Raw genomic sequence first — 22,117 nt, 5'->3', positions numbered from 1 at the left:
AAACCAGGATGGAGTTCCAGGCTTCTGGCTTTGACCTGATCCAGCACTGGCTATTGAAGCTATTTAGGGAGTAAATAGCAGATGAAAGATTCTCTCTCTCTCTCTCTCTCTCTCTCTCTCCCACCCAACTCCCTGCCTTTCAAGTAAATAAATGTAAAAAAAAAAAAAAATCCCTTCTTGACTTTCACTTATCCATAGATTAGTACATTTGTCTTAAGTGCTTCTCTCTACTTGTGTTCTACTTAATAAAATCATTTTTAGTGGCGGATGGAAAGAAGTGTTGGGAAATGTTGATAACTGTTGATGCTGGGTACATAGGAATTTATTATACTATCATCTTCCTTTTGCATGTATTATATTTACAATTTTCATAACAAAAAGTGGGGAAAAAATGTACTACATACTCACTGACAGTCCCTGCCCAGAGCAGCTCTCAATCTTATCAAAGAGACAGACAGTAAGTCCGCAATTGCCAATCAGTCTGAGAGGAGTTATGGAAGCTCAGGGGAGAGGCTCTGTCCTGGGGTAGAGAGAAAGCTTTGGATAGCAACTCTAATATCAGTAGGAGTTAACAGGAAAGGGGGAGAGGAAAGATTTCCAGATGGAGGGGAGAACAATGCATAAAAGTCATTGCAAGCTGCAAATGTCATGTTCTAGACAAGCATGGATGGTATCTACCTTCCCCTAATTCAAATAAATCTCAAAATGCCTAACATGTCCATAGTCCTCTCCTGTGGACTCCTTACCCACCATTCACCTGCCATGGTGCCTCAGGACCCTAAAGGTAGAACTAGAGATGAGTCCCTGACCCACAGACCCAAGGGTCCTGTTCCACCCATTCTGTGTCCCCTGACACACAGATTTCCTCTTAGGGAGTTTGACTTGAGACCCACAGAGGGCACAGTGAGAGTCAAAGAAACACAAAGGCACAGAAAAATAAGGCAATCAAGGCCTCGGAGGAGCAAAATCAAGAAAACAAGGAGGGAATCAGTGGAGAGTGAAAGAAGTAGCAAGAGAGGGGCTGAGAGGGGAGGTGAAGGACAACTGGACTCTCCTTTGGTTTCCCAGACCCTAGAGCTAAGGCTTCAACCCAGACAGGAGCTCAATGTTCCAGCTGTTCACAGAATCTGAGTACATGGCTGCAGAAGCTTCCTCACCTCCCTGTATGCCCTAATAATATAAACAAACACGTGTTGTTGTAGACTGAATATCTGTGTTCTTCTGAGATTTATATGTTGAAATCTTAATCCTCATGGTGACAATAGTTGGGGCTGAGTCTATGAGCATGAAGCCTTCATGACTGGGATTAGCATCCTTCTAGATGAGGCCCCAGAGAGCAACTGCAACCCTTCTGCCACATGAGGCTTCTACAAGACAGCACCTAGAAACCAGAAAGCAGGCTCTCAGCTGACACCAAATTGGCCAACACATGGCCTAAGGCTTTCCAGCCTTCAGAAATGTAAGACATAAATTTCTGATGTTTATGAGCGTCTTGCTCTATGTAGTTTGTTGTAACAGTTATCATACACACGTGCATATGTACAAACTACACAAGGTAACTCACATGTCTCCATCTCCTGCAACTTGCAAAAGCCTTTCATTCCACTGAGGATGAGTGGAGTGATAGCAGAAGGTGAAAGGAGCTGAAAGGATCAACCACAACCCCAAAAGGTAGCAGGATCTGGAAGAGGTATCAACCTGCTTCGGGTTAGGAACATACGCACTTCAAAGTAATGTAATCTTCAAAGCCTATGTTAATGGAATTGGGAGGTGGAGCCTTCGGGAGATAATTAGGATTAGATAAGGCGGTGAGATTGGGCCCCCACGACTGGATCAGTGGCTCCACAAGAAGAGAGACAAGTTAGCAAGCCCATTACGGCTCCCTATGTGATGCCCTGTTGAGACCTCGGGCCTCTGCAGAGCGTCCCACCAGCAAGAAGGAAGGAACTCAGATGCTGTCAGATGCCAGCGCCATGCTCTTGGTCCTGCCGGCCTCCAGAACCATGAATCAATGAACCTCTATTATTTACAAATTATGCAGTCTGTGGTATTCAGTTACAGCCAACAGAAAACAGACTAAGACAGAAAACTGGTGCCAAGCAGTGGAGCTACTGCTAGTTATGAATACTTGAACTTGCAGAACCAGCTTTGGGATGGGGAAATGGACATGGGCTGGAAGAATTTGGAAGAGCAGACTAGAAAAATCCTATATTGCCATCAATAGAAGACTGAGGTTGAGAATGGTGAGGGCTCAGAAGACAAGGAGACCAAGGGAAGTCTGGAACTTCTTATTTCTCAAGCAGTCATGCTCAGACACAGACAGGTGCAGGCCACTCTGATGAGGTCTCAGATGGAACTGAGGAACAAGGTTTTGGAAACTGGAGCAAAGGCCACCCTTGCTGTAAAGGAGGAAAGAACCTGGCTGGACTCAGTCCATGCCTGAAGGCTTTAAGGAAGGTGGAATTTAAGAGTGATGAGTTAAAATATCTGGCAAAACAAATTTCTAAATAGCAAAGCATTCAGGTCGTTGCCTGGCTACTTTTAACAGCTCACAGTGAAACATCAGAGCAAAGCGATGACTCAGGGTAGAGTTTATAAATTAAAAGGAAAGCAGGGTAGAAAAATTTGGAAAATTTTCAGCCTGAGCATGTGGTAGAGAATATGAGGACAATTTTAGGAGAGAAACCAAGAGTGTGGCCAATTGACCGTTTGCTAAGGGGTTTACCCCAAAAGCATTTCAGAGATCTTCAAGGCTGTTCCCTCCCATCACAGGCCCAGAGCTCCCAGAGGACAGAATGGTTTTGAGGGAGAAGCCCAGAGTATCCTCTCCTAACCCACTGCCCAGGCCCACCTCGTTGCTTCCTGGATTCTGTCGCAGCACTCCCCAGCCACTCTAGCTGCGGCTCAAGCAGCCCCAGGTGAAGCTCAACCCATTGCCCCAGAGAGTTCAAGTCATAAACCCTGGCAGCACTCACGTGGTGCTGATTCTGCAGGCACACAGAATTTAAGAGCTGCGTGGTCATGGTGGCCTCCACTTGGATTTCAAAGGCTATCTCAAACTGCACAGAAAGCCCCGACCAGGGCGATGCCTAGTGGAACTGCAGGGATGGGACGGACACCAAGAAGCCATAACTCTAGAGCTACCAGGGAGAACCACCAGCCTGTGGAAGCAACTGTGTGGACTGTGACCAGCAAAGGCCTGGAGATGGGACCCCCGCAGGGTCTTTGGAGGCTCGACCCCACCCCAGTATATCCAGGAAGCAGGAGCTGGAGTCAAGGCACTTTATAGAGCCTTAAAACTTAATGTGGATTTCAACTTACATGAGGCCTGTTACTCCTTTCCTTTTGCCTATTTTTTCCCTACTGGAACAGAAATGTTTACCCTGTGTATTTTGCAAGGAGATACCTTGCTTGATTTTACAGGCTCACAGATGCAGTAATTTTGCCTCAGATAGGCTTTGAGTCTCACCCATATCTGATTCAGAGGAGCCTGGACTTTGGACTTCCGAGTTGGTGCTAGTTATGTCTTTAACACTGTTGGGACTGAATGAATGTATTTTGTATGTGAAAAGACATGAGTTTTGAGGGGTGAGAGGCAGAATGTGATGGTCTCACTGTTTGTCCCCTCCAACATTCAAACTGAAACTTAATGCCCAAAGCCATATACCAATAGCACTGGAAGGCGAACCTTTGGGAGGTAATCAGGATCAGATGAGATCAGGAGGGTGGGGGCCCCAAGACCGATGCATAAAGTGGCTTGATAAGAACAAGCTTGCTGTGTCTCACTATGTAACACCCTGTGCCTCTTCTGGACTCTACAGAGTCCCTACCTGCAAGAGGGCCCTCACCAGATGCTGAGCAGATCCCAGCGGCATGCTCTTGGACTTCCCAGCCTCCAGTACCACGAGCCAAATAAACTTCTATTCTGTGTACTTTACCCAGTCTGCAGTATATAAGTTATGGCCACAGAAATCAGACTCAGAAATCACCCCTGCCCAGGTGTGGACTTTATCCTAGGGCTGTTCATACGCCTACTTCAGGGGATTTCCAGCACTAGAAGAAACGGTCTTAAATCTAGTTTACCTTCCTGGTAGCAATGAGGTCCACAAGGCAGCTGGGTTAAATGAGTCATGTTTCTCATGCTTGAAATTTCTATACAAAAATAAAGCTGATGCTCATGGGAGAATATTAAGCATATATAATGACTGTAATATATTTATAATTTCTCAGATGGCATTTTGCAAATCCAGAAAACTTCATGATATTCAATTTAAACTAAACATTGTCTGCAAAGAATATATAATGAGGGGCAGGCGTTGCAGCATTGCAGGTTAACCACTGCCGGCATCCCATATGGACACGGGTTCAAGTTCTAGCTGCTCCCCACTTAAAATCCAGCTCCCTGCTAAAACAGCAGATGGTGGCCCAAGTGCTTAGGCCCCTGCCTCCCATATGGGAGATCCAGATGAAGTTCCAGGCTCCTGGCTTCTGCCTGGCCCAGCCCGGGCCATTGCAGCCATTGGGGGAGTGAACCAGCAGATTAAAGATTTCTCCTTGTCTCTTTGCTTCTCCCTCTCTCTCTGTAACTCTGCCTTTCAAATAAATAAATAAATCTAAATATATATATAAATATAAAATAAATATATATATATTTATATATACATATATAATATATAATGAATGATTGTGCTTCCACTGTATAAAACATGAGTTAGGGGGCATTGCCTCTTCTGAAAACATCTGAGTTAATCTCATTGCCTTCAGAATAAAATTCCTACAACTTTAAGGACGTTTACAGTCTCACTACTATCTACCTCTTCTGTTCAGCTTCCACTATTGTCCATTATCTACTTTTATTTAGCAAACTTTTTTAAAGATTTATTTATATGAAAGGCAGAGTTACAGAGAGGGCATGACAGAGAGGAAGAGATCTTCCATCCGTGGTTCACTTTCCATGTGGCCACAATGCCATCATGGTTGGGCCAAACAGGAGCCAGAAGCTCTGAGGCCCATGCACTTGAGCCATCTTCCGCTGCTTTCCCAGATACATTAGCAGAGAGCTGGAGCAGAAGAGGATCAGCTGGTACTCAAACCAGTGCTCATATGGGATGCTAGCATGGCAGGTAGTGGCCTAATCCACCGTGCCACAATCCAGCCCCTATTTACCAAACTTTTATGAAAGAGCTAAATGATACAGTGACTCAGGGAATGAGATATTTGAAAATGAAGAGACCTAGCCTTCAGGAAGAGATAGAGGAGTAATTAGATTCAATTCAGTGTGTTAATGCTATGTTAAAGATCATGCAATAGTGAATTGGGTTCATAGGGAAGATATCTCAGAGGAAATGACAACAGAAACCAGAAAGGTCAGTGGGCAAGATTGAATCAAACAACACCGGGTGAAAAGGCACAGAAAAATGAAACAGTTAAATATTCTGCAATGTGAAGAGGAGATTGTTAAGGGGTAAGACTGGAACAGAAGGGGAGAAACTCAAGAAGCACTATATGAGAGCCTTATTTGGCTAGCAGGAGTTGTTTGTAAGTGACTGAGAGCCTTGAAAGTTTGTGAGGAGTTTGGTATGATCAGAGCATCAGAATATTAAAATAGAGTATGGGCAGAGTGAAAGAAACCAAATTCACGGTGCCTCTTCATCGTCTGCACTGTAATAACTCAGCAGTGATGACTATCAATAATCCCCAACCAAAGACTACGGAATTACCACCTGAAGTTCATTGTTCCTTGTAATAAAGTGCAGGTGGGACTTCCACAGGGCAATAACTACAGGGAGACAGCCTGGGAATCTCAGTAAGAGAGTGTTAGGAAGGCTGGATTGGGGTAAGTGATTTGGGAGAAGGTTCAAGGAAGCATGCGTTCCCTCTAGATAGGGAGGTATCAGAAAGTGGGGGTGATCCTATGACCACACCCCTTACCAAACACATTGTATCCATAAGGTGGGAAGAAATTAACACAATCAGTGGTAACTAATAGAATATCTAAAAGGTAATCTATAGAACTAAAAATGAATTTGAGATGCCACTATTTTGAACAGCCCTTTTCTCAACTGTTGAGGAACAGTGTTTTTTGTTTGTTTGTTTTTCATACTATTTGTTGAACTCTTAGTGTAAGGCTAATCTTATGAGTATAAAGTTAACTGAAAATAGATCTTTGTAAAAAACAAGAATGGCAATAGGAGAGGGAGAAGGAAGAAGGGTGGGAGTGCAGGCAGGAGGGAGGGTGGGGTGAGAAGAATCACTATGTTCCTCAATTTGTATATATGAAATACATGAAGTTTGTACATCTTAAATAAAAGGTTTCTAGGTTAAAATAAAATACAAAAAAAAAAAGAAAGAAAGAAACTAACAGAATCACCAGTGGTCTGACCACAGCGGCCCATCAGTTCCCAGATGGCAGGGCTGCTTTTCTCTTCCTCACATGCTGCTCCACTTGGTTGGTCTGCTTCGCCATCCCCAGAGCTAGTAACATTCACACCAATCTCCCAAAATACCCTCTTTTTTTTTTTTTTTTCTTTTCTTTTTTTTTTTTTTTTGGTATTTTCTTGGGTTTGTTTTTCCTGGGGGCAGAGGCCTATATGCAAGTCAGTGACTCCCACTTTGTTCTATTCATCCAGATTTCCCATTTGTGAATCAGGAAGATGGTAGTTCTACTTCATAGTTATCTGCATTGCTGGGAAGGGATACAGTCTGCAGAATATTTCCCACTCTCCGGAAGTGTCACATCAATACAGAATATTGACTTTCCTAAGAGCTCAGTGCTGGTGCCAGTAAGTTGAGAAAGGGAAGCAGTTCCCGGGAAGCCTCCCAAAGTAGATCTCCACTTGTCTCTCATTTAGGAAGCGACTTTGCTTGCAAACAGAGCCTCAAACTTCACAATTCCTCAGACATGTTAATTAGCTTGACTGTAATAATCCTGTACTACATATATCAAAATATCATGTTGTGCACCTTAAATATATACCTTCTGAGTTTAACGTTTCTCAAAAGATGAGTGATGCTTCTCCAGCATCCCTTCCATCAAAGGCCAGTCTCTTTCCTCACAGTACAACATAAAAAAATTAATATCTATGTGTGGGTTTATAATTACAATAAATATTAAACTTTTGTATTAAAAAAATACATGATTTGGGGGCTGGCAATGTGGTACAATGTTAAACTGCCACTTAACCTGTCTGTAGCTGTTGTTGCTTAAACCAGGTACACCACCAGCATCCCATATGAGAGCGCCAGTCTGAGTCCCTGCTGCTCCTCCTCATTCCAGCTCTCTGCTGTGGCCTGGGAAAGCAGTGGAAGATGGCCCAAGTGCTTGGGCCCCTGCACCCACGTGGCAGACTGGATGGAGTTCTGAGCTCCTGGCTTCAGCCTGGACCAAACGCTGGCCTTTGCAGCCATTTGGAGAGTGAGCCAGTTCGTGAAACTTGTACTATCTCTCTCTCTCTCTCTCTGATATTCAATCTTTCAAATAAATCTTTTTTTAAATATGTTTCAAAAAATAAAAATACAGGATTTTACATACTGGATGTGTGAGGATTCTTTCCAGTACATAGTTTGTGAGCTCCAAGTATATTCCAGGTACAGTTCTAGGTCACTGGGGCTACATTAAGAAGACAGAAATCCTTTCTTTGATGAGTTTATAGTCAGGGGTAGGGGGACAAACAATAACCAACCAAGGCAAATATTCATAGGATGCCAGTGGTTTATGCAGAAAAAAATAAGCAGAGAAGGGAATAGGGGGTGCTGTACTGCCAACCAGGATGATCAGAGCCAGCCTCACCAAGATGACATTTAAACAAACCCAAGGAAGTACATTTTGCAGGAAGAGGTTCTGGCAGAGACAACCACCAGTGCCAAAGCCCTATGGCTCCAGTGTGCAAGGACTAGCCGGCAGGCCAGACTGGCTGGGGCAGAAGGAACCATGACGTGGCAGGAGGTAACAGGGCCAGCGGCCCACATAGGGTTTTGGCTTTTGTTCCAAGTGAGATGGGAAGCCAAGGAGGAATCTGAGTACAAAATGAGATACAAACGGTATCTCCCTGCAGACAACAACTTTATATAGAGTTTCCCTATAAAGGAGAAATGCAGTGGTAGCACAGGGGATAGGAACAGTGTCAGGAGAAGATGGGGGAGGGTGTCGGCAGTGTGGCATAGTGGGTAAAGCTGCCGCCTACAATGCTGGCCTTCCATAGAGGCCCAGTTCCAGAACCAGCTACTCCACTTCTGATCCAATTCTCTGCTAATATGTCTGGGAAAGCAGTGGAGGATGATCCAAATGCTTGGGACGCAGCACCCCTGTGGGAGACCTGGAAGAAGCTCCTGGATCCTGGCTTTGGCCCAGTCCAGCCCTGCCCTGGCTGCTGTGGCCATTAGCAGAGTGAATCATCCTCTTCCAGTGGATGGAATCTCTCTCTCTCTCTCTCTCTCTCTCCCTCTCCCTCTCTCTGTAACTCTGCCTTTCAAATAAATAAATATTTTTTAAAAGTTGGTCTAATTTTTTTAAAAAATTTATTTATTTATTTGAAAAGCAGAGCTAGAGAGAGAGAGAGATTTTCCATTCACTGGTTCATGCCACAAATGGCCTCAACATCCTAGTCTCTCATGTTGGTGGCAGGGACCCACATACTTGGACCATCATTTGCTGCCTTATCAGGAACATTAGCAGGAAGCTGAATTGGAAGCAAAATAGCCAGGACTGAAACCAGCACTCCAATATGGAATGCTGCAATGCTGCCATTGCAAGTGGCAGCTTAACCTGCTTTGCCACAATACTGGCCCCTAGTTACTTGTTTGAAGAAAAATAAGAGCAGGGCTGGCATTGGGGCACAGTGGGCTAAGCCTCCACCTGCAGTGCCAGGATCCCATATGGGCACCAGTTCGTGTCCCAGCTGCTCCTCTTCAGAATCAGCTCTCTGCTGTGGCCTGGGAAAGCAGAGAAGATGGTCCAAGTGCTTGGGCCCCTTCACCCACATGGGAGACCCGGAAGAGGCTCCTGGCTTCTGGCTTCAGATTGGTGCAGCTCCAGCCATTGCAATCATCTGGGGAGTGAACCAGCGGATGGAAGGCCTCTCTCTCTCTCTCTCTCTCTCTCTCTCTGTGTGTAACCCTACCTCTCAAATAAATAAGTAAATGTCTAAAAAAGAGACAGAAATAATAGCATGCTTGTGATTACAGAGGTTTAAATGAAAAACATAATTCTTGCCTTTTCTGCTTCCCAACTACACTGGTTTATTTGACTGCTTTATGTGCCAAAAGTGGGAATGAATCATTGAACGATTTATTTATTCATACAACCAGCTATTTGGTATCTAATAGCATATACAAGTTAATACAGGTTGAAAATCCCTAATCTGAAAATTTGAAATTATAAATGCTGTAAAATCCAAAACTTTTTGGGTGCCAACATGATACCACAAGTGGAAAATTCCATACCTGACCTCATATGACAGATCACATGAAAAGATGAGTATAGGGTCCTGCATAGTGATGAGCAGGCAAAGCCACCACTGCAATACCAGCATCCCATATAGGTGCTGGTTCAAGTCCTGGCTGCTTCACTTCCAATCCAGCTCCCTGTCAATGTGCCTGGGAAAGCAGCAGAGGATGGCCCAAGTGCTTGGGCCCCTGCATGGGAGACCCAGAAGAATCTCCTGACCCTGCACTGGTCACTGCAGCCATTTGGGGAGTGAACTAGCAGATGGAAGAGCTCTCTGTCTGTCTCTTCCTCTCTCTGTAATTCTTTCAAATAAATAAATAAATCTTTAAAAAAAACTGTAAGCATACTAAAAATACAATATATGGGGTAGGCATTGTGGCACAGTGGGTTAAGCTGCCACTTGGGATGCCTACATCCCATATTAAAGGGGACAGTTCAAGTACAGGATACTCTGCTTCCATTCCAGCTTCCTGCCACTGTGCATGAGAGGTAGCAAATGATGGTTCAAGTACTTGAGTTTCTCTCATTCACACAGGAGACCCAGGTGGGATTCTTAGTTCCTGGCTTCAGCCTGGCCCAGCCCTAGCTGTTTTGGGTGTTTGGAGATTTGAACCATTGATGGAAGACCACTTTCTCCCTCTCTCTTTTTAACTCTACCTTTCAAATAAATAAATCTTTTATTTATAAAATTACCTTCAGAATATGTATCTAAGTTGTATATGACACCTAAATAAATCTTGTGTTTAGACTTGGGTGCCATCCCCAAAATATCCCATCATGTATATGAAAACATTCCAAAATCTAAAACACTTCAGTCCCAAGCATAAGGAATACTCAAACTCCATAACCAAATCAAAGGAAATAATTTCTGAATTCTGTAAAGAAATTAAGTCTGAATCTCTAGTTTCTGGACATGCAAAGCTTCTAACTACAAAACTGATTTATTTCTTAAAAAGCCTTCAAAGTCATTATCTTTTCCTATAATCTTTCATTATAATAAAGAATGAAGCTAAGAAAACATATCAATATACAAATTACTTGTCAAAGAGCCTCGGGTGATCACTGAGGTCATAAATAAGAGTGTTAATTGTTAAAGTAACAACAGGAGCTGGCACCACGGCTCACTTGGCTAATCCCCTGCTTGCGCCAGCACATCGGGTTCTTGTCCCAGTCGGGGCGCCGGATTCTGTCCCGGTTGCCCCTCTTCCAGGCCAGCTCTCTGCTGTGGCCTGGGAGTGCAGTGGAGGATGGCCCAAGTCCTTGGGTCCTGTACCTGCATGGGAGATCAGGAGAAGCACCTGGCTCCTGCCTTTGGATCAGCGCGGTGCGCCGGCCGCAGCGCGCCAGCCACGGCCATTGGAGGGTGAACCAACAGCAAAAAGGAAGACCTTTCTCTCTGTCTCTCTCTCTCTCTCACTGTCCACTCTGCCTGTCAAAAAATTTTTTAAAAATTTTTTTAAAAAAGTAACAACAGGAGTCACTGTGTACCTACTCCCCATGTAGGACCTCTGTCCTTAATGAGTTGTACTATGAGAATTAACTTCAAAACTTATTCTCAAACAGTACTTTTTACATTGTGTGTGTGTGTGTGCAAACTGTTGAAATCTTTACTTAGTATAGAGTTGGTCTTCTGTATATAAAATTAATTAAAAATGAATCTTAAAGAAGAATGGGATGGGAGAGGGAGTAGGAAGTGGGACTGGAGTTGGGGAGGGAGGGTGGGTATGGGGGGAAAACCACTATATTCCTAAAGTTGTACCTATGAAAATTGTAGTCATTAAATAAAAGTTTTAAAAAACAAAAAATAAATTACTAGCCAAACAATTACAGCAGTTAAATATTCAAAAGTCTGTTCAACAAAATTTATGACTAGTGCTCAAGAGTGAAAGTCATAAATAATGACTCAGCTCTTTTATGTAACCTGAATATTTTAAGATAGTATTAAACTTTCTGGAAAAGTATCCCTGCATTTATAACTGTTCTTTTAGATGAGATTAATTTACTTTCTTTTTTCTTTTTGCTAAATTGCTCATTTAGTTGCTTTAAAAAAAAGACATCAGATATAAGATTTTTGCATAATTGACCATCTGTTTCAATGTAGTGATCACAATAAACAGCACCCGCCTGCTTGCCTGCCTGCCTGCCTGGTAACAAATTACAAGTGAGTCACAGCCAACATCAGCATCTTCCTTCAGGGACCACTAAATAGTTGAAATCCACAACTGTCAGTGTCATTTTCTGAGGCAATAATTATTTTTGTGGTTGAGCAAAAAAAATCATACAAAAACAAGTTTTTCCAGGTTTGTATTTGGAATTTGAATGCAGTTACCAAGAATCTCCTCACCTCTGTGGAACAGACTTGGAACCAGGAAGTCTGAATTCAAACTCTGACTCTGTAGGACCAGGATTGTGGCCCAAGTGAGTTAAGCTGCCTGCAACAAAGGCATCCATCCCATATAAGCACTGGTTAGAGTCTTGACTACTCCACTTCCGATCCAGCTCCCTGCTAATTCACCCGGGAAAGCAATGGAAGATGGCTCAGGTGCTTGGAACCCTACCACCCACATAGGAGACCCAGATGGAGTTCCAGGCTCCCAGCTTGTTGCAGCTACTGGGGAGTGAACCAATGGATGGAAGATCTGTGTGTGTGTGTATGGGTGTGTGTGTCTCCTCTGTCACTCTGCCTTTCAAATAAATAAATAACATCTTTTATAAAGAAAAATTCTGGGTCTGCTGCATACCAGTCCAGTGACTGGGCAAGCTGCTTACTTTCTTAGAGCCTCACAAAGCTCAACTGTAAAACAGAAAGAATTTGATGAGAAGAGTGACCACACTGTAAACTGACATGTCTAGCACAGTTGTGGGAACATTATGGGTTCCCAGTAAGTTTTCCTGAATCTACTCCATCTGATATCAAAAATCCCTTCATTTTTTTCCTCAGTAAAGAGTATATAAGTCTTCGTGTAGAGCTATTTATATCCTTATAACTACCTCTAATGTATTTATGAACTTTGACAGGATACATCAAAACACCTGATATTTATGATCCTGAAATTTTCTCTTGCCACTGGAAATTGAAAATATTGAACATGGCTGCCAAGCTATTACTAAGAGACTGGAAAAATTGGGAAGCAATATAGCTTCATGGAATATGGAGTAAGAAGAAAACTAAAACCTTAAATCCAGGCTCTGCCACTTAACTTTGTGTAATTTTGAAAAAGTCATAAATCTCAAAGCCTGAGATTCTTCTCTAGGAAGCAAGGATGTTAAAAAGGCTACTTCTTAAGGATTAAGAGGATTGAATCAAATCACGTATTGTGAGCTCAGAATACTATCATCTAATAGACATATGACAATGACTGGAGTCCCTGGCTACAGGAGAGACATGCAAGTTGTCAGTTAAGTATGCTAAAACACTCAGCAGTTTAGAAACCAGCTATGCGTTCTTGGCCAAGGCCCAACCACTTTGAACCTCTGTCCCTCGCTTAACTTTTAGGTATTAATAAGATTAGCTGCAATTTATTAAGCACTGAACCATATACCATGCACTCTGATAGGCTTCTATATGGACTTTAGTATTTACAACATCCTCGTATCTCCATTTTATAGGTGGTTGAAACTGAGAGAAGTTCCACTTGACCACACAGCTAGTAAATGTAGAACTTGGCTCCACATCCAAGGGTAATGCAGTTAACCTGCCATTGACTTTCCCTAGAGAGGATCAAAGGAAACTATTCAGTGAAACATTTTTTTTTAATTGAAAAATCCTATACGAATGTAAAGTAGTATTAATATCCAAAGCAGTATACATGATTCACAAAATGGGTTGTGACTCTCCTCCTAGTGCCTGGGAACCCTGAAAGAGCAATGAGTTACACCTGAGGCTCTCTTTCATCAAGTCTTAAAATTTGGCCTTGACCTCAATTTCACCTGGGGTGAGGGGAGGGGGCCTGACAAACAACTAATTAAAAACAGATATCCAGATGCCAGTCTATGCCAGTCAAAGGTAGCTCTCTCCACTCTGGGAGTCCAGAGCAACGAAATCCAGCAACTTTTCCTACAAATACGGATGAAACATTTTCTTGGGCTAACTTCTCACACCTGCCTTTTCAGTTCACTTGGATGAGGATAAATGGTCGCATAAACTAGTGCTTCTGAGATCAAACTTCTATCAAACTCCAGTTCCAGGCAGGTACACAATCCAATTTAAGCAAATGTCAATTCCTTTCACACGGATATGATGTAAAAGTTGGAGGTTACCTCACGAAAATTGTGTGAGGTAATCCTATATGGTCAATTCTCCAAGTTATTCACCCTTGGGACAACAGCCCAGTTGTTTAAATTGGGAAACACCACCAAGGTACAACCAGAGGGTTTCTTAGCGACGACGTGGGAAGTGACAGAGGAGAGGCAAAGTGGGCCTCGGTCCAGTGTCCCCAGGAAGGCCCTTCCAATCCCCGCCCGGACAGCTGGGGACACGCCCAGCGTCTGCAGAAGAAACCGGAGACTGAAGTCCAGATGACATGGAGGTGTTAATTTGTCCAGCAGATTTTGACTCTGCGAGGGTGTCAGACCCTGGACGGTGGGCACCTGCAGCAAACTCATTTGCACGGGGAAGAAAGAGGGAGTGGCCCCTGCTTCCCAGAGGCCAGAGCCATGAGCATGGGGCAAAGCGACACTCTCCGGCCTGGGACTCACCCGGTCCCTTCGTCTCAAGGCCCACTCTCTGGCCCTGGGACGCTCCCGGCGGGTCCAGCCCTGCAACCGAGCCCCGGCCGATTTCAAACAGTGCCGCAGGGAGGCAGGAAGCGGGCGGGCGAGGCTGAGCACCTGGCCTCTTACCTCGGACGGCGAGATGTCAAACACGTCGGCGATCTTAGCGTAGAGCTCCCGGATGCTGGAGAAATTCTCCACCCGGCCCGTGGCGCTGCCGTGCGCCAGCTGCGCGTGGAAGACCAGCTTGCGAGCCGGCGCTGGGGGGCCCGGGAGGCTCCCGACGCCCGCGCCCGCCACTTCGCCCTCCACCAGAGGGGCGGTCTCCTTGGACTTGGGCTTCTTCTTTCCCCGCAGCCCCAGGGGCATCTTGCCTGGCTGAGGGCGTGGGCCCACCTGCGCTGCCCGCCGCTCCCGGTCGAGCCGCGGACTTTGAGCTCTGGGCCCCGGGGCTCCGCGCAGGTAAAATCCGCCGCGGGGCCAATGGCAACGGCGCTTCCGCCTAGAGGCGCCGGGTCGGGCCCTCTCCTCCCCCCGGAGGAGCAGACGCAGGAAGGTGAGCGGCCGCGCCCTCCCTGGAGGTGGCTTTGGAGAGAAGAAACTTAGGCTGGGTCCTTCACACCCCGTCCAGCTCCTGGCTTATCCCCGCTCCCTGTTAAAAAAAAAAAAAAAAAAAAAAAGACTCGAACTCTATTTCCGTGAAGTCCTCTGGATGCCGAAGCTGAGGAACCCTAAGACAAAAACGTCGGCCCCTCGGTGCTTTTCACAACTCTGCAGCAGGCACTCACACTGTCGGCCACACACCTTGGGGAACAGGGTTTTAAGTACAGTAGGAGTCAACCTTCTTTTTTTGCCTCCTCTGCGCTTTACACCCGGCAGGACCGAGGGGGAAGGGAAGCCACAGAGCCTGGAGGCTGGCGCCGCGCGCACCTTTCGGGAATCCTCTACTTTCTCCTGGGCGGCTGTCTCTCCAGCCTCGTTCAGCACTCCCCCAGGTCACTGGCCACACCTCCTCTGGCCTCAGAGAACACTCCAAGTGCAGTGCGAGCTCCCTGGATTCCCCACCCCTGACCTAACTCCACCCCTTCCTTTCAAGTTGCAAGGAGTTCTCTTTTCGTTTGACCCTTGATCTGAACAACTCTCGAAGGTCTTATTTCCTTGTTTGAGTGGCAGAGAAAGAGACACACAGAGAGAGCCGCCGCCCCCCCCCCCCCCATCTGCTTGTTCAGGTCTGCAAATGTCCCCAGGGAACCGAATCACTGTCTCCAACGTGGGTGTCAGAAACCGAATCATTTGAGTCAACACCTGCTGCCTCCGAGTCCACATTAGCGAGCCCAGGAATTGAACCCAGGTTCTCCCATCTGAACTGTGAGCACCCTAATCGGCGGCTTAAGGACTAGGACGTGCACCTGCTCTGAGGATCGCTGTTTTAAAGCTGCCTGTTGACGCTCCTTTCCCTTCCCACCTGGTACCACTGAAGGATACACTGTCACTTTTTTTTTTATAAAGTCCTCCATTTTTGCAGTCCCCTCTGGCTACATATTTCATAGCAAAACGACAGTCTTTATTAGCTGCATTTCCTCACTTCCTCTTTGCATTTAGACCTGTGATTACACTTTGCTCCCCATTCCCATCCCCTCCCCTACAATCCATTGAAATTGCACAGTGCTATTGTCCGGACACCTTAATTACCACATACAATGGACTCTTCTCAGTCTTTATGTTGCTAGATCTTTAAGCGCATCTGATTGCATGGACCATTTCATTCTTGTATTTTCCCTCTTTGGGCATCCTTACCTTCCACACCCCAACTCCTTACTAACATCTTCTATCCCTTTACCTTGGCCATCTCTTTATATCCTATATGTTCTTCCTGAATGACTACAACCAGTACTCACTGAGCTTCCCAGATGTTGACTACCACCAAATCAGTATCTCCAGCTCAGTCCACCAGGAACAGAATGCACTGCGAAAAACTCAATTGAGATTGCACAAAACTGACCTCATTACTTCTTCTGAATGTGTCTTTGCTCTTTTTTTTTTTTTTACTCCCAGCTGGAGTAAATAGGACCTCCAAGTACTTAGTTACTGAAACCAGACACCACTGAGTCAGCATACTACACTTTCTCCTTTTCCCTCACCTCTCAGATCAATTCAATCTTGAAAAATCTACATTGCTCCCAGTAATAAAATCAAGTATAATTCCAAGAGCAGGCATTGGAGAAGAATCAAGCTGAGTTTATAAGGCTCTGCATTTGAGCTGGATGGCACAAATGTGTATGCTGTATTAAGGTCACTATGTTCTTAAGCACTTCGAGCTGAAGATGTCACCTTTGTCTAGACATCTGGTCATGTTTGATTGGCACTGTGACTAATGGGTTGGTTCATTAACATGTAAAACCTTTTTTAAAAAGGTTTTTTTTGTTTGTTTGTTTTTTGTTTTTTTACAGACAGAGTGGACAGTGAGAGAGAGAAAGGTCTTCCTTTACCATTGGTTCACCTCCCAATGGCCGCTGCGGCTGGCGCATCATGCTGATCTGAAGCCAGGAGCCAGGTGCTTCTCCTGGTCTCCCACATGGGTGCAGGGCCCAAGCACTTGGGCCATCCTCCACTACGCTACTGGGCCACAGCAGAGAGCTGGACTGGAAGAGGAGCAACTGGGACAGAATCCGGCGCCCCGACCAGAACTAGAACCGGGTGTGCCAGCGCCACAGGCAGAGGATTAGCCTATTGAGCCGCGGTGCCGGCCTTTTAAAAAGCTTTTAAACAGAGAAAAATCCATGTTTCTCAAGGCTAGCAGATGTACTGGGAGAAGTGAGGGGGTTCTTTGAACTCTTTAAGATAACTTTAAAATATTTTGTTTCATGTTTCTGTGACATAAAAATATTTTCTAGGGGCAAGCATTTGGCCCGCAGTTAAGATGCCAGTTAGGTCACCATGTCCCACACAGGAGTGCCTGAGTCCTTGTCCTGGCCTGGGGTCCTGATTCCAGCTTCCTGCTAATGCAGACCTTCAGTGGCAGTGGTAATGAATCAAGCACTTGGATCCCTATCACCCACATGGGAGACCCAGCTTAAGTTTTGGACCCCCAGTGTTGCCCCATCTCGCCACACCTGCCAGTGAAGGTATTTGGAAGAGTAAACCAATGGGTGAGAGCTATATGTCTGTCTGTCTCTGTCTCTCTGCCTAACATATAAATTACATATCACATATATATTATATATTCTGGTTCATGTGAATGATTCTTTGAAAATGAGATGGTGCCACAGGATCTCCGGGCTTCACTTTGTCCTTGTGGCTATGGTCACTATAGCAACAAATAGTAGTTTAACTTTGTCTTGGACTAAGAAAACCTAATAAGTAAATAATGCAGTCCCAACAAGTGAAAGCAATGACTTCATAATGTGCTTATGAGTAAAGAGCTCACAGAGCTTTTACTAAAGAAAAAAGTAGGAAGAGAAATGAGTCATTCAGTACAAGGCAGGTATATCATCAACATCTAGGACCATATGAAGGAACACAGGAAGGCAGGAAATTTTGCTTTGAGCTACATCCAATAAAATGTCAAATCAAGAAGGCAAAAGTAGTGCAGAGGGTGGGAAAGCTGGGTTCTATTTGAAATCTTTCAAATTGGTTTAATTTGCAAGTCCTGTTTTCCCTTTCCCAGAAAGTGAAAGTTTCCCTCAAGACCTGTATCACATTCATCTTTGCTATAAAGTCTCACTTAAGCAGTCTGTTTAATGGGATGCGATCACAGGACAATACAATGGTATACTCAAATTAAGGTGTGTAGTTATGGTTTAATAACACAATTTGAGTAGGTAGTGGTCAGGGTACCATAAACAACAAATATGAGGGATCTTCAAAAAATTCCATGGAGGGGCCAGTGCTGTGGCATAGTAGGCTAAGCCTGGAGTGCCTGCATCCTAGAGGGACACCAATTCATGTCCTGGCTACTCCTCTTCCAATTCAGCTCTCTGCCATAGCCTGGGAAAGCACAGAAGATGGCCCAAGTGCTTGGGCCCCAGCACCCGAGTGGGAGACCCGGAGGAAGCTCCTGGCTCCTGGCTTCAGATCAGCCCAGCTCCAACCATTGTGCACATATGGTGAGTGAACCAGCAGATGGAAGACCTTTCTCTCTGTCTATAACTCTACTTCTCAAATAAATAAGTAAAATATTTTTAAATTTTCATGGAAAATGCAGATTATGAAAAAATATGTAACAAAGGATTAATATCCAGAATATATCAGCAACTCTGAAAACTCGACAACAACCCCCCAAAAAATCAATCCAGTTAAGAAATGGGCAAGGAACCTGAATAGACAGTTCTCAAAAGAGGAAGTACAGTGACCCAGCAAGTTAACGCCCTGGCCTGAAGCGCCGGCAGCCCATATGGGCACTGGTTCAAGACCCAGCTGCTCCACTTCTGATCCCACTCTCTGCTATGGACTGAGAAAGCAGTAGAAGATGGCTCAGGTCCTTGGGCCCCTGCACCTGCGTGGGAGACCTGGAAGAAGCTCCTGGCTCTTGGCTTCAGATCAGTGAAGCTCCGGCCATTGCAGCCAGTTGGGGAGTGAACCATCAGAAGGAAGACCATTCTCTCTCTCTCTCTCTGCCTCTCCTCTCTGTATGTAACTCTGATTTTCAAATAAATAAATAATCTTTAAAAAAAAAAAAAAGGCCAAATACCCAATAAGTACATGAAAAAATGCTTGACATCACTAGCCTTCCGGGAAATGCAAATCAAAATCACAATGAGATGTCATCTCACCCCTGTCACAATGGCTACCCTCCAAAAGACAGAGAGTAACCCATGCTGGTGAGGATATGGAGATGAACTCTCTTTTACACTGTTGGTGGGACTGTGAATTAGTGCAGCCACTATGGAAAACATTAGGGAGGCTTCTTTAAAAACTAGAAGTTAGAAGTAGACCAGTAATCCCAGTAACTGGTATATACCTAAACACATGAACTCATTGTATCAAAGAGGCACCTGCACTACCATGTTTATAGCTGCATTATTTAAAATATCTAAAATACGGAATCAACTAAGGTCCATTAACAGTTGGATGAATAGAGAAATTGTGGACTGTTATTCCTCTATGTAAAAAAAGAATGAAATTCTATCATTTGTAGCAAAATGGTTGGAACTAGAAGACATCATGTCAACTGAAATAAGCCAGACACAGAAAGACATGTGAGAGCTGAAATTTGAAAAAAAAAAAATGCTATGTGTATCAGTTTTGCTGCAAAAACAGTGTTTTGTCAAACTTTGTTTTAAATATTTGTCCAATAAATTGAAAGGAATTATATACTACTGTAATATTAATGATTTTGTGACTGTTTTTAAATTTACCTATGAGTGAAATTTAACATCTTTTCATTTGATTTTTTTCAAGACTTATTTGAAAGGCAGAGTTACACAGAAGCAGGGGTAGAGAGAGAAAGAGAAAGAGAAGTCTTCCATCCCTTGGTTCACTCCCCAAATGACCACAATGGCCTGAGTTGGGCCAATCCAAAGTCAGGAGCCAGGAGCTTTTTCCAGGTCTCCCACGCAGGTACAGGGGCCCAAGGACTTGGGCCACTTTCTACTTTGCTTTCCCAGGCCATGGTAGAGAACTGGATCAGAAGTGCAGTAGCCAGGATTTGAACCCGTACCCATATAAGTTGCTGGCACTGCAGGTGGTAGCTTTACCTGCTCTGACACAGCGCCAACCCCTTGATTATTGTTTATAGCCTTTGTCTATTTTTCTTGCTAGACTGTGGTCTTTTTTTTTTTTTTAAGATTTATTTATTTATTTGAAAGAGTTACACAGAGAGAGAAGAGGCAGACAGAGAGAGAGAGAGAGAGAGAGAGAAAGAGAGAGAGGTCTTCCATCTGCTGGTTCACTCCCCAGATGGCCACAATGACCGAAGCTGTGCCAATCCAAAGCCAGGAGCCAGGAGCTTCTTCTGGGTCTCCCAGGGACCCAAGGGCTTGGGCCATCTTCTACTGCTATCCCAGGCCACAGCAGAGTGCTGGATCGGAAGAGGAGCAGCCAGGACTAGAACCGGCGCCCATATGAGATGCCAGCGCTTTAGGCCAGAGCTTTAACCCGCTGCACCACAGCGCCAGCCCCGACTATGATCTTTTTACTTTATATTTGATGAACTTTTTATGTAGTAGAGACATTAGTCTTTCACTATAATGTTAAAAATGTTTTCTCAAAAATAAAATAATCATAATATTTTTAAAAATGTAGTTTTATAAACTATGCATGGATTTCAAAATTTCTTACACCAAAATAAACTTACCTTTTAATTTCATCTTCCACAGACATTTTGAAGTCTTTGTAGTATAGTACCCCAGAACTGTTTTTTCCCCAAATTTCAAAGATATGAAGAATTAGGAAGATATGAGAATCATCTTAAGAGGATCTGGGAGCCAGCACCGTGGCTCAACAGGCTAATCCTCCGCCTTGCGGCGCCGGTCGGGGCACCGGATTCTGTCCCGGTTGCCCCTCTTCCAGGCCAGCTCTCTGCTGTGGCCCGGGAGTGCAGTGGAGGATGGCCCAAGTCCTTGGGCCCTGCACCCCATGGGAGACCAGGAGAAGCACCTGGCTCCTGCCTTCGGATCAGCGCGGTGTGCCGGCCGCAGCGTACCGGCCACGGCGGCCATTGGAGGGTGAACCAACGGCAAAGGAAGACCTTTCTCTCTGTCTCTCTCTCACTATCCACTCTACCTGTCAAAAAAAAAAAAAAAAAAAGAAAGAAAGAAAGAAAGAAAGAAAAAAAGAGGATCTGGGACATTTACTTGAAGGAAATTTCTAAATAGAGGCAATCTAGAAGGAAAGCACTGGGGAAATGAATAGCCTGACCCAATATTACCCATAAGGCTGAAGCAAAAGGGGCTCCTGCTCTAACCTTCCTTCAGCTGAACAACACCCTACAGGTGGGGAGTCTAAGGGGGGCACAACTCATGGCCTCCCTCCCAGACCATAAGGCTTTGGATACCTGGCATCCTGGGTTTTCCCACCAAAATGGCCCCCAGCCTACCTCCAGAATTTATATAGACTTTCCAAAAATCCAGGCAGCCAGGTTTCCTATGCTAGAGTGATAGCCAAGGAGCAGGTCTTGGTCACAAGGTAGGGGAGCAGCTATTTGTCAGGGGTAGGGTGCAGAATGACAGAGCTATGTAGGAAAAGAAGGGGATTGGCTTTGGACATGGATCTGTTTCTCCCAATATCCCTGAATTGTAGTGTGAAACTCTGACAAATTGAAGAAATCTAAATTTGAACTTAGGATTTCAGGTCACTATGAAGATATGTTGGCCACAATAGGAACATAGAACTATATCATTTAAAAACAATTAGTATGTGTATGTGTATGTGTATGTATGTATGTATTTGAAAGGCAGAGAGGCAGACAGAGATGTCCCATCCACTGGTTCACTCCCCAGTTGGCTGCAATAGCTGGGTCTGGGCCAGGCCAAAACCGAGACCAGCTTCCTGATAATACACACCCTGGAAGGCAAAAGATAGTAGCTCAGGTCCTTGGGCTCCTGCCACCCACTTGGGAGACCCAGATTGAGTTCCAGGCTCCCAGCTTCAGCTAGGACCAGCAGCAGCTATTGCACACATTTGGCAAACGAACTGATGGATGGAAGCTCTGTCAGTGTCTGTCTCTGTCTCTGTCTCTCTGCCTTTCAAATACCAAATAAATATTTTTTAAAAATCTATGCAAGTCATAAGAAAAGTTCTAGGATTAAATTGATTTAAGCTTATATGTCTTTCAGAAACAATATTATGTTGTTGATAAGAAAACATATAGCCATAAAATGAATCATAAAATAAATGTATTAACTTGTTTTTCTCAGTAAATTTAGACACAAATTACTACAAGTAACCTTGAGAGTTTTAAAGAAACACACAGTGGTACCTTACTTTATCTCCCACCCCAACCCCATTATGTATGTACCC

The 22,117-nt window shown here is 44.5% G+C and overlaps 1 protein-coding gene across 1 annotated transcript in view; it reads right to left on the bottom strand.

Annotated features, from left to right (window-relative positions):
• The window catches only part of GIPC2 (GIPC PDZ domain containing family member 2), a 105,479-nt gene extending 90,372 nt beyond the window's left edge, over positions 1-15,107 (bottom strand). Inside the window, exons 1-2 of the mRNA XM_062191608.1 lie at positions 15,089-15,107; positions 14,288-14,810 (exon numbers count right to left, since the gene is read on the bottom strand). Of these exons, the coding sequence (XP_062047592.1) occupies positions 14,288-14,527 (240 nt within the window). The 5' untranslated portion in view covers positions 14,528-14,810; positions 15,089-15,107. The remainder of the gene's footprint in view (positions 1-14,287; positions 14,811-15,088) is intronic.
• Between the last annotated feature and the right edge of the window lie 7,010 nt (positions 15,108-22,117).

Source organism: Lepus europaeus, chromosome 5 (assembly GCF_033115175.1).
Source record: "Lepus europaeus isolate LE1 chromosome 5, mLepTim1.pri, whole genome shotgun sequence".
Taxonomy (NCBI): Eukaryota; Metazoa; Chordata; class Mammalia; order Lagomorpha; family Leporidae; genus Lepus; species Lepus europaeus.
The sequence above is the reverse complement of the archived record's forward strand: the minus strand, read 5'-3'. Positions and strand labels throughout refer to the sequence as shown.